The following is a 13,573-nucleotide window of genomic DNA, read 5'->3' on the forward strand; positions in this document are numbered from 1 at the left end:
GAGGAAACAAAACAAAGCGACACCGCTTATTCTGCTTGTGGTTTCCGCCTAGAACGGATCAAACGGCCTGTTGTAAACGAACACCAGGCTTTCCCCCAGAAAGCCCGGTGAGGCGAGGTTAGTTACTGCCAGACATTCTGACAGTGAGGACATTAACAGTAATTTACATTACATAGATAAGAGATAATGTGAAGTATCTTGTTACCGTAACCTCTAATGATAGTGAATGGATAAGCACTCTTTAAAGCTACTGTGCTCCCTCTTCAAAGTGACTCAGAGGAAAGCATTAGGTAGGCCATTTAGGAGGCCAAAGCAAATATTAATTGATGTACAAATTGCAACAAGTTGATAGTGATATTTGTTGGTCAAAACAAAAAAGTGGTGTTTTATTTATAGAGTGTTTGTTCATTAAGGGCCGATGCATACTCCACTTTTAGAGCCGAAATTATTTTGGTTCGGTATGCATCCAACAGATGGAGCTGTGCTAAAGGGAATGTCAATGTCAATGAATGATCCATATACAGGTATAAGGCGCACTGGACTATAAGGCGCACTGTAGTTATTTGAGAAAATGAAGGGCTTTTAAGTGCGCCTTATAGTCCGGAAAATACGGTAATACAAATAAAACATGCTTCCGATCACTCCATTGATGGGACAAAGTGTAAGCGACAGAAACGAGGCGTACTTTGGTGGCTCCGTTGGCGTAGATGGGGATCATGTTCTCCGCTCCCTGCTTGACCTTCAGCTCGATGTTCAGCTGTCTCTCCAGGGCAGAGATACGCTCCTGGCTGGCCGTGGTGCGGCTGACCGGAGACCGGGGAGCATCTGTGTCACGATATGACATTTTACATGACCATTAATTGTCACTCAAATAATTCACCCTTTGTCAGACTTCTGGTTGGTCCCTGACTGACCAACCAGCAGGCTCTATCTGCCTTGTCCCGCCCTGGTTCCGCCTTTTTGATGTTGAATTTGCTAAAACGTAATTTTTGGAGAAATAAAAACATTTAAAAACATGCTGAGTCACTATACTGCCACTGAGCAGCTCCATTTGACTGAAACCAAGTTTGAAATTAGAATTGAACACACAGAATAACAATACGAAGCAACTGAATTAGAATGGTAGTGGATGGAGTGTCCCACCGAATGTCCCACCAAGACACTGCAACCAATGGGTGTGAAGAGGGACGGGACAATGGGCGGGACTTGACAAAGGGTGAATTGGCGATTAACGATTTAATTGTGTTTTTGTCATTGACAATTACATTTCTGTTTGGCTTTTAGTGCTTTGAAGTTGCACATGGCAGATATGACACAAAACCTAAATACATGAAGAAATTACTGACATATTTGACAACTTACTACTTAAAAAATAACATTGATAGTGGAAATAGCCGATCTACAAGCTCACAACGCGTCGCGATGCGACGCGTTGTGAGCAGGGGCGTCACAAGGGGGGGGGAGGGGGGGGGGAGTGGGAATGAGTTACTAGGGGCCAAGGGGAAGGGGCCTGGAATTTTTTTATACTTTAGCTGATAATAGCAGATATACAAGCTCACAGCGAGCTTGTAGATCTGATATTTTTGAAAAGTTGTGAAAATGTGTGCAAATCATGTATTTTTTTAAGCGAGAATGTTTAACTCAAATTTTGCTTCTGGGGGGTCCCTAGCTGGAACTAAATATTTTGAGATGGGGGTCCGTGGCCAAATACATATAATTTTGGGGGTCCTTCAAATGAAAAAGTTTGAGCACTACCGACATAGAAACATAGGTTTCTTGCACACATTTTCACAATAAAAAATAAATAAATAGCAGATCTACAAGCTCGCTGCGCAGCACTCAGCTATTTTTGAGCGGTGCTAACCGCTCCTATAGACCGCTTTTTTACCAAAACTATGATGTCACAAATGATGATGACATGAGTTCGCTAGACCAATGAAACACTTCGATTCTGTTGATCTGTCCATGATGTCATAGTCACAGAGGCACTCGATTGGTTCACCCTGATTTAGAACGCGTTTAGGCCGCGTAAAATACGTCATAACGCGTTTAGGCCGCGTAAAATACGTCATAACGCGTTTAGGCCGCGTAAAATACGTCATAAAAAATTATTGAGCGGTGCTAACCTTGAATTTCAAAATTATATTAGATGAATATCACTTATAAGCGATAAAATAACCACACTTTTAGACAGACTGTGGACAATCTTACAGGTTATAAATGATAGGCAGGTAATACAAGTTTAAAATACAAATGAACAGACTTTGAAAAACTAAAATATTCATCTTCTGGCCTCTTCTCTCCCCTCTGGAGGCCTCTCTGGAGGTAAATAAGGTCACTTATCATTACACTATGACACTCTTACAAGCTACAATCCGTAGCTTGGTCAACTAACTGATGAGAAATGACAATAAAGACTTATATAGTCTGAGCAGACCTCTAGACTGACATCATACACAACAAAAAGAATATTGCCATGCATGCCTATCAACACTGATTTGCGCAGGAATTAGTTTGCACCGCTCACTTCGCACGGGTGCGATTTTTCAATAGCTAAAGCACAAAATAATAATAATGGAGTCATCATGACGTCATTTGGCTTGCAGGGCCACTCACCCTTGTTGTTGTCGTCGTGTCCCTTGACCACGATGTGCGCGTCCAGGTCCTGCAGCTCTTCCTGCAGCGCGTCCAGCCGGCGCGCCGAGCTACGCAGCTGCGAGTCCACCTGCTGCCCGCTGCGCTTGTCGGTGGTGGCGCGCCGCAGCTTCTCGGCGCCCTCCTTGATCTTGAGCTCCTGGCGGATCTCGCGGCGGATGCGCACTCGCTCCTCGTCCAGCCGCTGCTGCACGCGCGAGTCAGAGAGGTCTGCGCCCTCCTGGCCCAGCCGCTGCAGCACCGACAGCCCGCCCGGGTCACCCTGAGGGAGGGGGCGGGGGGGGAGTGAGTGAGTGAGTTTTAACACATTTACCACCATTAACCCATTTAGGCCTAGAATTAGAAGGATTCAAAAGACAATTATAGAATCGGGTCAAAATTCTAATGCTCACGACTTTTCAAAAATAGCAGATCTACAAGCTCGCAGCGCGGCACTCGGTGCTGCGCTGTGAGCTTGTATATCTGCTATTTTTCAATAGTTAAAGCATAAAATAATGATACACAAAATGTGTACCCGTTCTAAATGGGTTAACCCATTAACTCATATTGACCGCCACCATTAGCTGCAGTTTAAACACTAGTGTAAACTTGTAGCCTACATTTACGTCTCAATGGGTTAAGTAATCGATGGAAAAAAGTATTTGGGGGGTGAACTACTCCTTTAAGGACTTGTTATATAAGTGTACATGAAAAAAAGTAAATCTATTATGCAAAAAGTCTAATCTGTTAAAACGACGAAGCATCATATAGACTAGAGCTTGGCAGGCAGCGCACAAAGGCTTTCATATCATCACATTTTAATACATCGCTGCTGTCGGTCACAAACCTCTTATCTCCATATTTGAACTTTTTGTGTTTTTTTTTTTTTGTGAATGAACGCCCGACGTGATCATACCACTGCGTCACACTAAAGAATTAGCTAGCTCAAAAGCAATGCATTTCAAGCTTGCAGATCTGCTACTTTTGCCGTTTTAGCAGTCTTGGAGATATGAGGTTTCCACGCGACAAGAGAGAGGACATTGTAAAGCTCTGGGAGACGACCTGGGTGGCATTCATCCAACGTTCACACTGCGCCACGGGTTAGGGTTAGGGTTATTATATCACACACACTCACATGTGTGTGCACGCACGCACGTACGGAGGTTTGCATTACTATACATGTGAGGACATCAAATGTTTAGCACAGCATCGAAAATGCCTGAGAAATATAGCAGGAACATACAGCAGATCTACAGGCTTGTGTGTGATGTCGCCGCACAGGTTTACCTACGTTTAAAAATGGGAAAATAGAATAGAACGTTTGGTCCTCGCAAGTATGGTGATACAAGTACACAAACACACACACACACACACACACACGCACGCACACACACACACACACACACACACACACACACAAACACACACGCGCGCGCGCGCACACACACACACACACACACACACACGCAGTGTAGAAGGCCATTGAGCCATCCTGCCATCCATCCAGCCTCCCATTCAGCTCATAGTGGATCTGATTACACCCTCCTCTCCTCTCAGATATCTGGCTATATTCATAGAGAAGGCTCCTCTCCTCTCAGATATCTGGCTATATTCATAGAGAAGGCTCCTCTCCTCTCAGATATCTGGCTATATTCATAGAGAAGGCTCCTCTCCTCTCAGATATCTGGCTATATTCATAGAGAAGGCTCCTCTCCTCTCAGATATCTGGCTATATTCATAGAGAAGGCTCCTCTCCTCTCAGATATCTGGCTATATTCATAGAGAAGGCTCCTCTCCTATCTGGCTATATTCACAGAGAAGGCAAATCCCTCATGTTTGTCAAGCCTGATCTTGACCGGGCCACTGTTGTTTGCAAAGTGATCCAATTGGATTTGTCGGCGCTGTCGACCGGCTATTTCCCGCAGAATGCTTTCCCCCACGATGACAGAAAACAGAAAAGACGCTGGTATAGAGCAGTGGTTCTCAACCTTTTCAGGCCGCGACCCCCAAACGAATCATATTTTAACTGAGGACCCCCCCCCCAAAAGTAGAAAGTAAAGTACTCATTATGCAGAATGTCCCACTTCACACAAGTTTCAAATGTATACAAATCTTTTGAAAATATTATTTGTAATAAAAATAAAAATAAACAAATGTATATCTGCAAAGTAAGTAAAGTAAAATTACCTCAAAATAATACTTAAGCACAGTACTTGAGTAAATGTACTTAGTTACTTTACACCACTGACCACACTCATGTTTAAACCATGCAACAGAATACAGGTATTTCATCACAGTCCTCACACATTCTGCCAAGGCAAGCCAGACAGGCACGTGCACACACATATCAAAGGGGGCTTGAGCCCCTGCCCTTTTATCCTTCTGTAAAAAAGTGCCCTCTTCAGACCATGAATGCAGTTTTTACTATGGTGAAAGAAATGCAAATGTCCTCTTTCCATGCCATAGCTGAAGTCAGCATTCAAGAGAATTGCCTTGTCCAAACTCTCCTGAACTTGAACGCAGCATCTTATGCTGAAAGAATTGTCCTCTCTGCGTAGAAACCAACCATCGAAAATAGCCGACCTCTACTGCTTTCTTTTTTCTTTTTCTTTTTTACCTTTTCTTTTAATGTACCATGCTTATCTTTATAAGAAATGTGCTACTATAACTCACAATATATTTATACAGCAGAACAGTAAAGAACACCTAGACCTCTTTCTACCATTATATGATGTTCGGCAGCCCTATATGTTGTTATTTTATTTCTTTTTATTTCTTTTGTTTTGTGTTTGATATATGTGTGTTAATTGTTTGTTTAATGTCCTTAACTTTATACTTGTCAAATAAAAAATTTAAGTGAAAAAAAAAAAAGAAAATAGCCGACCTCCAAGCTCGGAGGCTTGCTCGATATTTTCACCAAAAGGGCCCTTTTAGAAATGTCAGCCCCTGCCTCTCTAACATTCTCTGTACATCCCTGAAGCCAGACATGGCACAAGTCCAGGGCCTGCATGGTGAGTGTGTAATAACGCGTGGCCCATTGCACAAACATGGCAATCATGAGACCATAACGTGTGACGTATGGAGAGTGGTGTGGCGTAACAGGGGGCCAAAGCTGCAGGAAAAAATCATGACATGTAGCCTGCACAAAGAGAAAAGTGAACTGAAAATAGTATCAGATTTCACAATACTTCTTGTTAACCAAGTGAGCGATCAGACATATAACCAGCTATTTTTTATTTAGTCTATTCATGGTCTTTTGAATACAATTTTGTTTTATTTTAGTCATCTAAAAGGTTTTAGTTTCAGTCGACTAAATATCATTAGATTGATTATGTCGGGAAAAAAATGCATTTTGGCGGGCCTTGATGGTGTCATAAGGGCTGATTTTACACTTGGTTGCATGTTGAAAATAGACAACCTACAAGCTCACAATGCCTCACAGCACAACGTGTTGTCGACAAAATGAACATGGCATACAATCATAGACATACTGTATAGTATGGAAACACCCAGATTCTATGCTGTACTTGTTGTTCCACTTAACCCACCTTAGCCCACCCATCTGACCACTTAACAGGGCTTCAGTAGTTTAGCAACAGTTTCGATACTTTTGAGTGGGCCCTGAACCAGAAAAGATTTGGGAACCGCTCATCTCTGAAGTAAGATTCTGCTAACAGCCGTATCTCTCAGCACCACTGCCATAAACATGTAATGTTTCCATCCATCCATCCATCTTCATTCCCAGGCCAGTGTGAAGATATAATCCCTCCATCTGGTCTTTGGTCTGCCCCGGGGTCTCCTCCCAGAGGAAGGTGCTTGGGAGTAGGGCTGTCACAATTATTACATAATCGTCTAATCGCAATTATTTGACATAATCGCGATTATTTTTCATAATCGTCATAATCGTGTCCATGCTGAAAAATGTTCATATATCTTTTTTTTGTAAAAATAGTGGAAATAGCAGATCTACAAGCTCACAACGCGTCGCATCGTGACGCGTTGTGAGCTTGTAGATCGGCTATTTCCACTATCAATGTTCTTTTTTAAGTGTAAAGTTGTCGAATATGTCAATAACTTCTTTGTATATTTAGGTTGTGTCATATCTACCATGTGCAACTTCAAAGCCTAAAAGCCAAACAGAAATGTAATTTCGACTAGTATGTGTTTTTGTAATTTTCAATGGCAAAAACACAATTAAATCGTTAATCGCAATTATTTGAGTGACAATTAATCGTCATGTAAAATGTCATAACCGTGACAGCCCTACTTGGGAGGCATCCGTACTAGATGCCCGAACCACCTAAGCTGACTCCTTTCCAAGTGAAGGAGCAGTGGTAGGCTACTCCAAGTCTCAATAAACACAGAAGCCCCCCGGGAGGACGTGGGCTGAGAAAGGAGAGGAGTGCCCGGACCACCTATAGACCTTATTCACATCGCGGCCATCTTGGATCACATGACCACATGGGGTGGCAGCCTGCATTACAAACCATTGTGAACAATGGAGCGATGGTCCCAAAATATGAGTTCAGTTCAACCAATTTCTTTTGACCAAATTGACAAATGGGCAGATGACAACATCAACATCCCCAAAAGGATTAAATAGAAGGGTACATCTACCATATATTCATGGCAGTTAGGTTACAATGTTACTTACGTATCTGTGCAGACTAGTGCTTGCTCTTCCATCATATTAACTTACTGTATTGTGATTTTTTGCATATTAATCAGGAACAATCTAACAACAAAGAGTTAATATGATGGTGAAGCAAGCACACAGATAGAAAGTCTTTGTACACAGTAAGGTTGCAACCTAGCTTACCTTGAATATTGTTAACGTGGATGTAATCAATTCAGTCACTGTAGCCCTTCTATTACGAAACATGTTCGTCGACTAAGTTTTTTCACTGATGAAAACTAAATGATGACTATTGCCAATTTCTTCAACCAAATAAAAACTAGACTAAAACATTAGGGAGGGACAAGTGGTCGCTCTCAGGCTGAAAATAGTGAAAACTACTCCTTTAAGGTCAATCAATCAATCCAAAATGAAGTACATTAATCTATGAAAAAACAACATTTGAAACATGAGGTTTCTGCCCGACAGCAACAATATCAACGCGCACACGCACACGCACAGGCACACGCACACGCACACACACACACACACACACACACACACACACACACACACACACACACACACACACACCTTGATGTACTGTAGCAGGGCCAGTGACCCTGTCAGCCATCAGAATCAATAAGCATTAATCCCCAGCAGTGGCTTTATTGAGTGCAGACAGACAGACAGACAGACAGACAGACAGACAGAGCCAGGTCCAACAGTCAGGAAGTCAGCACAAGCAGCCTGTCTGTGACGCTGCACACCCACAACCACAGCACAACACAACACTAACTGAATCCCTGGCCCTAACTACAAAAAGAAAGAGGTTTGACCCCCCCACTCCCCCATGCCACGATGAAAAAGAAAAACATGAAGGGAAAGAAAGCTCAAAGGCTGAGTCAGCCTCCTAAATAAAGATTATTTTTTTCTTTACCAGGAAGTGAACGAGGAAGTGGAGAGAACATAGAGGCGGCGGGTTGGGTTCAGATAACTCCTGATTTATGCTGCGCTTGGCTGCGTACTGGTGTCGCACGGCACCACTAAAAAATAGACCATCTACGGCTTAACTTGTAGATCTGCTATTTTGGTGCGTGACTGCAGACCGTTACACACCGGGGCGCGTGACTAATACGGCAATACGCGATCCAAAAATGCACCTGCGAATACTAATTTGGTGATTCTGCAAACATGCACAATTTAGGCATTTAGCCAGAGCGACTTATCATAAGCAAGGTAAACATCAAAGCATCAAATGCAGAGACAGCGTAGCGCCTCAGTAAACTAGGACCACATTTAACAAAGGACAGAGCATCAGTCTAAACGATGAAAAAGTACTAATACTATCAAACATAATAGTCTGCATATTGAAACTATATTATTCCAGGTAAACAATGAACCTACAGTGGCATTTGTCTAAAAGAATGACCTGCTATCGAAACCGATGACGATGCCTTGTTGATGCGTGTCGACGCGTCAACGCGTCACAACAACCTGACACGTTGTGGGCTTGTAGATCAGCAGTTTTTTTTTTGGCAGAGATTTGGTGTAGATGATAAAACGTTGGTGTAAGTACGTAGTCGAACCTCCAGGCCGTTATACTAAGAATAAGAGGGTTTAAGTGCTGCTTCAACCCATGTAGACCTGAGGCAGATTCTGGAAAAAACGCCTTCTATTAATCCTAACAGTTTTCTGGAAAGCACACACCGTCTCTGTCGGGTGCAAACCTCATTACAGTTGTGTCCAAAACTGTTACTTTTGCAGGGTTCAAATTCAAAATTTGCAAAAGTAGCAGATCAACTACTTTTGATACTATAGCAGAATCTAAAATGACACAGATGCTTTCCCTGGACTGAACGGTGTTTAAATCAAGTATAAATCACCCACCCCCCCCAAAAAAAGCAGTGGCGTAGACACATTTAAACAAATCTAAGAAAAAACATCTAAAAAATATAAAATAATTATTAAGAATGAATGAAAATAGGCAATCTTCAAGCTCACGACACGTTGTGAGCTTGTAGATCTCCTATTATCTCTAGATCGGGTCCAGCCTACCGGAGGGGGCTCTGTCTCTCTGTGCAGGGTGAGGTCGCTGCTCTGCTCCTCATGCAAGTCCTCCACTACCTCCATGATAGGCCTACTGTCCTCTGTCACACACACACACACGCACACACACACACACACGCACAGCGGCTGTATCCCCCGACCAGCTGAGATTCCCAGGATGTGCTTCCCTTCCCGCCAGGAATCAAAAAGAAGGCCTAAAAACCCGGATCGAGCGGAACGGAGCGAACAGGAAGACTAGACGATAAGACACATTCACACTGTAGGCAGCGAGTCAGGCCCGCCCCCACCAGGGCTTCCTGTTCTGTTCTGTTCTGTTCTGTTGCCACAGACAGGCAGACCGTGCCAGACGTCATGGTGCGTGTGTGCGTGCGTGATGTGCGAACTCTTAATTCAGTTTTGCTTTTGATTCGGTTTTGTATGCTTATATTTATGTTTTTAGGATTTATTTACTTTAGGTTATTTACAGAATATATATAGGTAGTAGAGTATTTTTATTTATTTTAAGAATTATTGCCGTCTTAAACTGGGAGAAACACAATGTTTTTTTTCTAACGCTGGTTGCAGATGGAAAAATCAATGACAAATAAAGCAATCTTGAATCTTGTGTTATTTTTGGAAAACATTTTGCCGTTTTTAACCCGTTTACAGACCTGAGGCTGAGACCAATTCCAAAAACACTGAAAATCCTGAACTTTCCTGAAGTTTCCTGAAAAAAATACAAAAACATTATTATACACTGCACATACTGGAGCAATACAAGCACACACACACACACGCACACACACACACAGTGGTTTTGTAAGCGACAGTGAGCTCACACAGCCACACTGCTTCCTGCCGACGGTTGCCCTGTGTTGCTGTGATACTCATGACAGATGCACTGCACCCGTGCGTGCGTACGTGCGTGCGTGCGTGCGTGCGTGCGACAGTAGAGTGTACAATTGGGGGCAAATGAACCAACCCACATCAAGGAGCTGAAGGGTCAACAGTCAACAAATGCAAACAAGGAAGTGAACAGAAAGAAAGACAATTTCTCCTTTGTTTCCTATTACATCAATAATATTGAGACATGGTCGCAATGGAACTGACTTTTTAGTTTCGTTATTCTTGTGACAATTCCTTACATTTTAAGGACACCCGTAACTCTGATGGTACATATGGAACCTTGGACCATGGAGTCTATTGTGCAGAATTGCCCCTGTCGTCTAGTTTCCCCAGCAAAACCCGGCAGCCCTTATAGCATAATGTTGTGTTGTGTTCAAAAGTTTTTTTCTTTTCATCAAATCCATGCTTTGGTTGTCCCACACGAGCCACCACAGTCTGCTAAGATGTTATGCTGTCATGCATTTTGTCAAGTCCTGGAAAAGATGCACTGTGATTGGCCAGTACAGCCTCTTTGATTAGCAGTTGTGTCGAATGCTCACCCCAAAACATGCATTTATGAGACTGTGGGACAATCAAGGCATGGATGTGTATAATGACAACTAGTACGAAAAAAAAAAAAAAAAAACGATAGATATGCTTATGTGCTTCGCTCTATGCTATGAGGGCTGCTGGGGTCTGTTGGGGAAACGATTATGGCAATTATGCAAAATTGCGATTTTTGTGATTATGTAACAATATGTAATAATTGTTGGCAGACCACTGAGACCAGTGACCGCGCCACGTCCTCACGTCCTCCTCGTCGTGACAGTTGAGTGTCACACAAGTCATATGTTCCTCTGACTCACACACACACACACACACACACACACACACACACACACACACACTGTGGCTATGGGTCACTGACTCTTCTCTCTCTCTCACACACACTCTCACACACACACACACACACTCTCACACACACACACACACACACACACACACACACACACACACACACACACACACACACACACACACACACACACACACACACACACACACACACACACACACACACACACACACACACACACACACGAACAGGAAGCAGTGTGTTCAGTTGTTCCAAAACAGAGCAAGGCTGCCTGGTCTTGCAATGCCATCTTAAAGGAAAAGTTCAGCGTCATCAGCGTAGAGATGATGCCAACTTTGCAAATTAAACACCCAGGCTACTATTTGGAAAAATATAGTATTCTGGTAATCCAATGTAAGACGAGCTGATTATGTATCTTCTGATGACAAGATGACATCACCCTCTGAAATCACTGAGATGTCAGGGGAACCACACTAATAAAATCCCTTTTATGCCCTTATATGGAGATCCCTGATGTCATCAATATTAAGCCCATATCTAACAGGACTTCATATGGGAATGGCCATATATGTGTGGCTGGTTCTACAGACAGGGATCTCCATATATAGGCATAAAAGGGATTGTATGTATGATGTCAGATGTCATAGACGTCATAGGACTTTCACATGACGAATAACTGAGTAAGCATATTTGGGGTCTCACAGCATATCTCCATATACTGTACATGGATCTCCATATATGGGTATTAGGGGTCTCCATATATGGGTAACTGGTCCGATATACATCACTGGCCAGATGGCCAAGACAGGTCGCTTGTCTCCCTTAGGCGTCTTACCGGTTATTATTATTTTACCCACTGTATACACCTGTAAACCTATGATGTGACATGGAAGCTGATAGTGACAGGGATTGACAGACACTAGCAATTGCCCGACTGCCTGTGGCAAGTACAGGTAAATAAAATGTTCGGGCAACAAGAGGAGTTTGCTTTCAGTTTCCCCGACGATCAAGAGCATTCCGTGATTTCCGTCTTCATTGTCTATTTATAATACTAGAAGCTGGGCCGCCCTTCGGGCGGCCCAGCGTCTAGTCGGCGACCTGGCCAACTCGGAACAATGTAAATAGGGAATGAATGCCCCGCCCTTTAATGCAAACCCCATTATACCTGTTTTCATAGGACCCGTTTTGACCATTTGTCTGCCTGTGTCCATTTTTGCCCATATATGGAGATATCTGTATCTGTCTGTCGGTGTCCATTTTATGTCCATATATGGAGATCACTGCAGTTATAGTTCTGGGTCCATTTTATGCCCATATATGCCCATATATGGAGATATCTGTCTATCTGCATCCATTTTATGCCCATATATGGAGATCTCTGTATCTGTCTGTCTGTGTCCCTTTTATGCCCGTATATGGAGATCTTTGTGATTCTGCATCCATTGTATGCCCATATATGCCATATATGGAGATATCTGTTTATCTGCGTCCATTTTATGCCCATATATGAGATTTCTGGGCGGCCCAGGGTCTAGTCGGCGACCTGGCCAACTCGGAACAATGTAAATAGGGAATGAATGCCCCGCCCTTTAATGCAAACCCCATTATACCTGTTTTCATAGGACCCGTTTTGACCATTTGTCTGCCTGTGTCCATTTATGCCCATATATGGAGATATCTGTATCTGTCTGTCTGTCGGTGTCCATTTTATGTCCATATATGGAGATCACTGCAGTTATAGTTCTGGGTCCATTTTATGCCCATATATGCCCATATATGGAGATATCTGTCTATCTGCGTCCATTTTATGCCCATATATGGAGATCTCTGTATCTGTCTGTCTGTGTCCCTTTTATGCCCGTATATGGAGATCGTTGTGATTCTGCATCCATTGTATGCCCATATATGCCATATATGGAGATATCTGTTTATCTGCGTCCATTTTATGCCCATATATGAGATTTCTGTCGCTTTTTCAAACAGATGGTCAAAACGGGTCCTATGACAACAGGTATAATGGGGTTTGCATTAAAGGGGGAACCGGCACTGTGTCTGCAACACAGTCGGAGGCACAGACAGATACAGAGATCTCCATAATGGGAATAAAGGGACACAGACAAACAGATGGAGGAGGAGACAAACTTAATGCAAACCCCATTATACCTGTTGTCATAGGACCCGTTTTGACCATCTGTTTGCCTGTGTCCATTTATGCCCATATATGGAGATATCTGTATCTGTCTGTCTGCGTCCACTTTATGCCCATATATGGAGATCTTTGACCATCTGTTTGCCTGTGTCCATTTATGCCCATATATGGAGATATCTGTATTTGTCTGTCTGCATCCATTTTATGCCCATAAATGGAGATCTATGCAGACACAGTGCCAGTTCCGGAAAATCCTGATGTCAGACATCAGAATCCGAACCTTTCGTGCTGGTTCCAGAAAATCGTGTATCGGGTCGGGTCGGGTCGAGGCCGAGCACTGCACTACCTGCTGCGGTGGGGAACG

General features: G+C 43.1%; 1 protein-coding gene across 1 annotated transcript in view; it reads right to left on the bottom strand.

Moving 5' to 3' along the window:
* The window catches only part of pkn1b (protein kinase N1b), a 46,225-nt gene extending 36,804 nt beyond the window's left edge, over positions 1-9,421 (bottom strand). Inside the window, exons 1-3 of the mRNA XM_080725098.1 lie at positions 9,308-9,421; positions 2,617-2,917; positions 686-825 (exon numbers count right to left, since the gene is read on the bottom strand). Coding sequence (XP_080581224.1) covers positions 686-825; positions 2,617-2,917; positions 9,308-9,382 — 516 coding nt within the window. The 5' untranslated portion in view covers positions 9,383-9,421. The remainder of the gene's footprint in view (positions 1-685; positions 826-2,616; positions 2,918-9,307) is intronic.
* Between the last annotated feature and the right edge of the window lie 4,152 nt (positions 9,422-13,573).

Source organism: Nannobrachium achirus, assembly GCF_963921795.1.
Source record: "Nannobrachium achirus genome assembly, chromosome: 4".
Lineage (NCBI taxonomy): Eukaryota > Metazoa > Chordata > Actinopteri > Myctophiformes > Myctophidae > Nannobrachium > Nannobrachium achirus.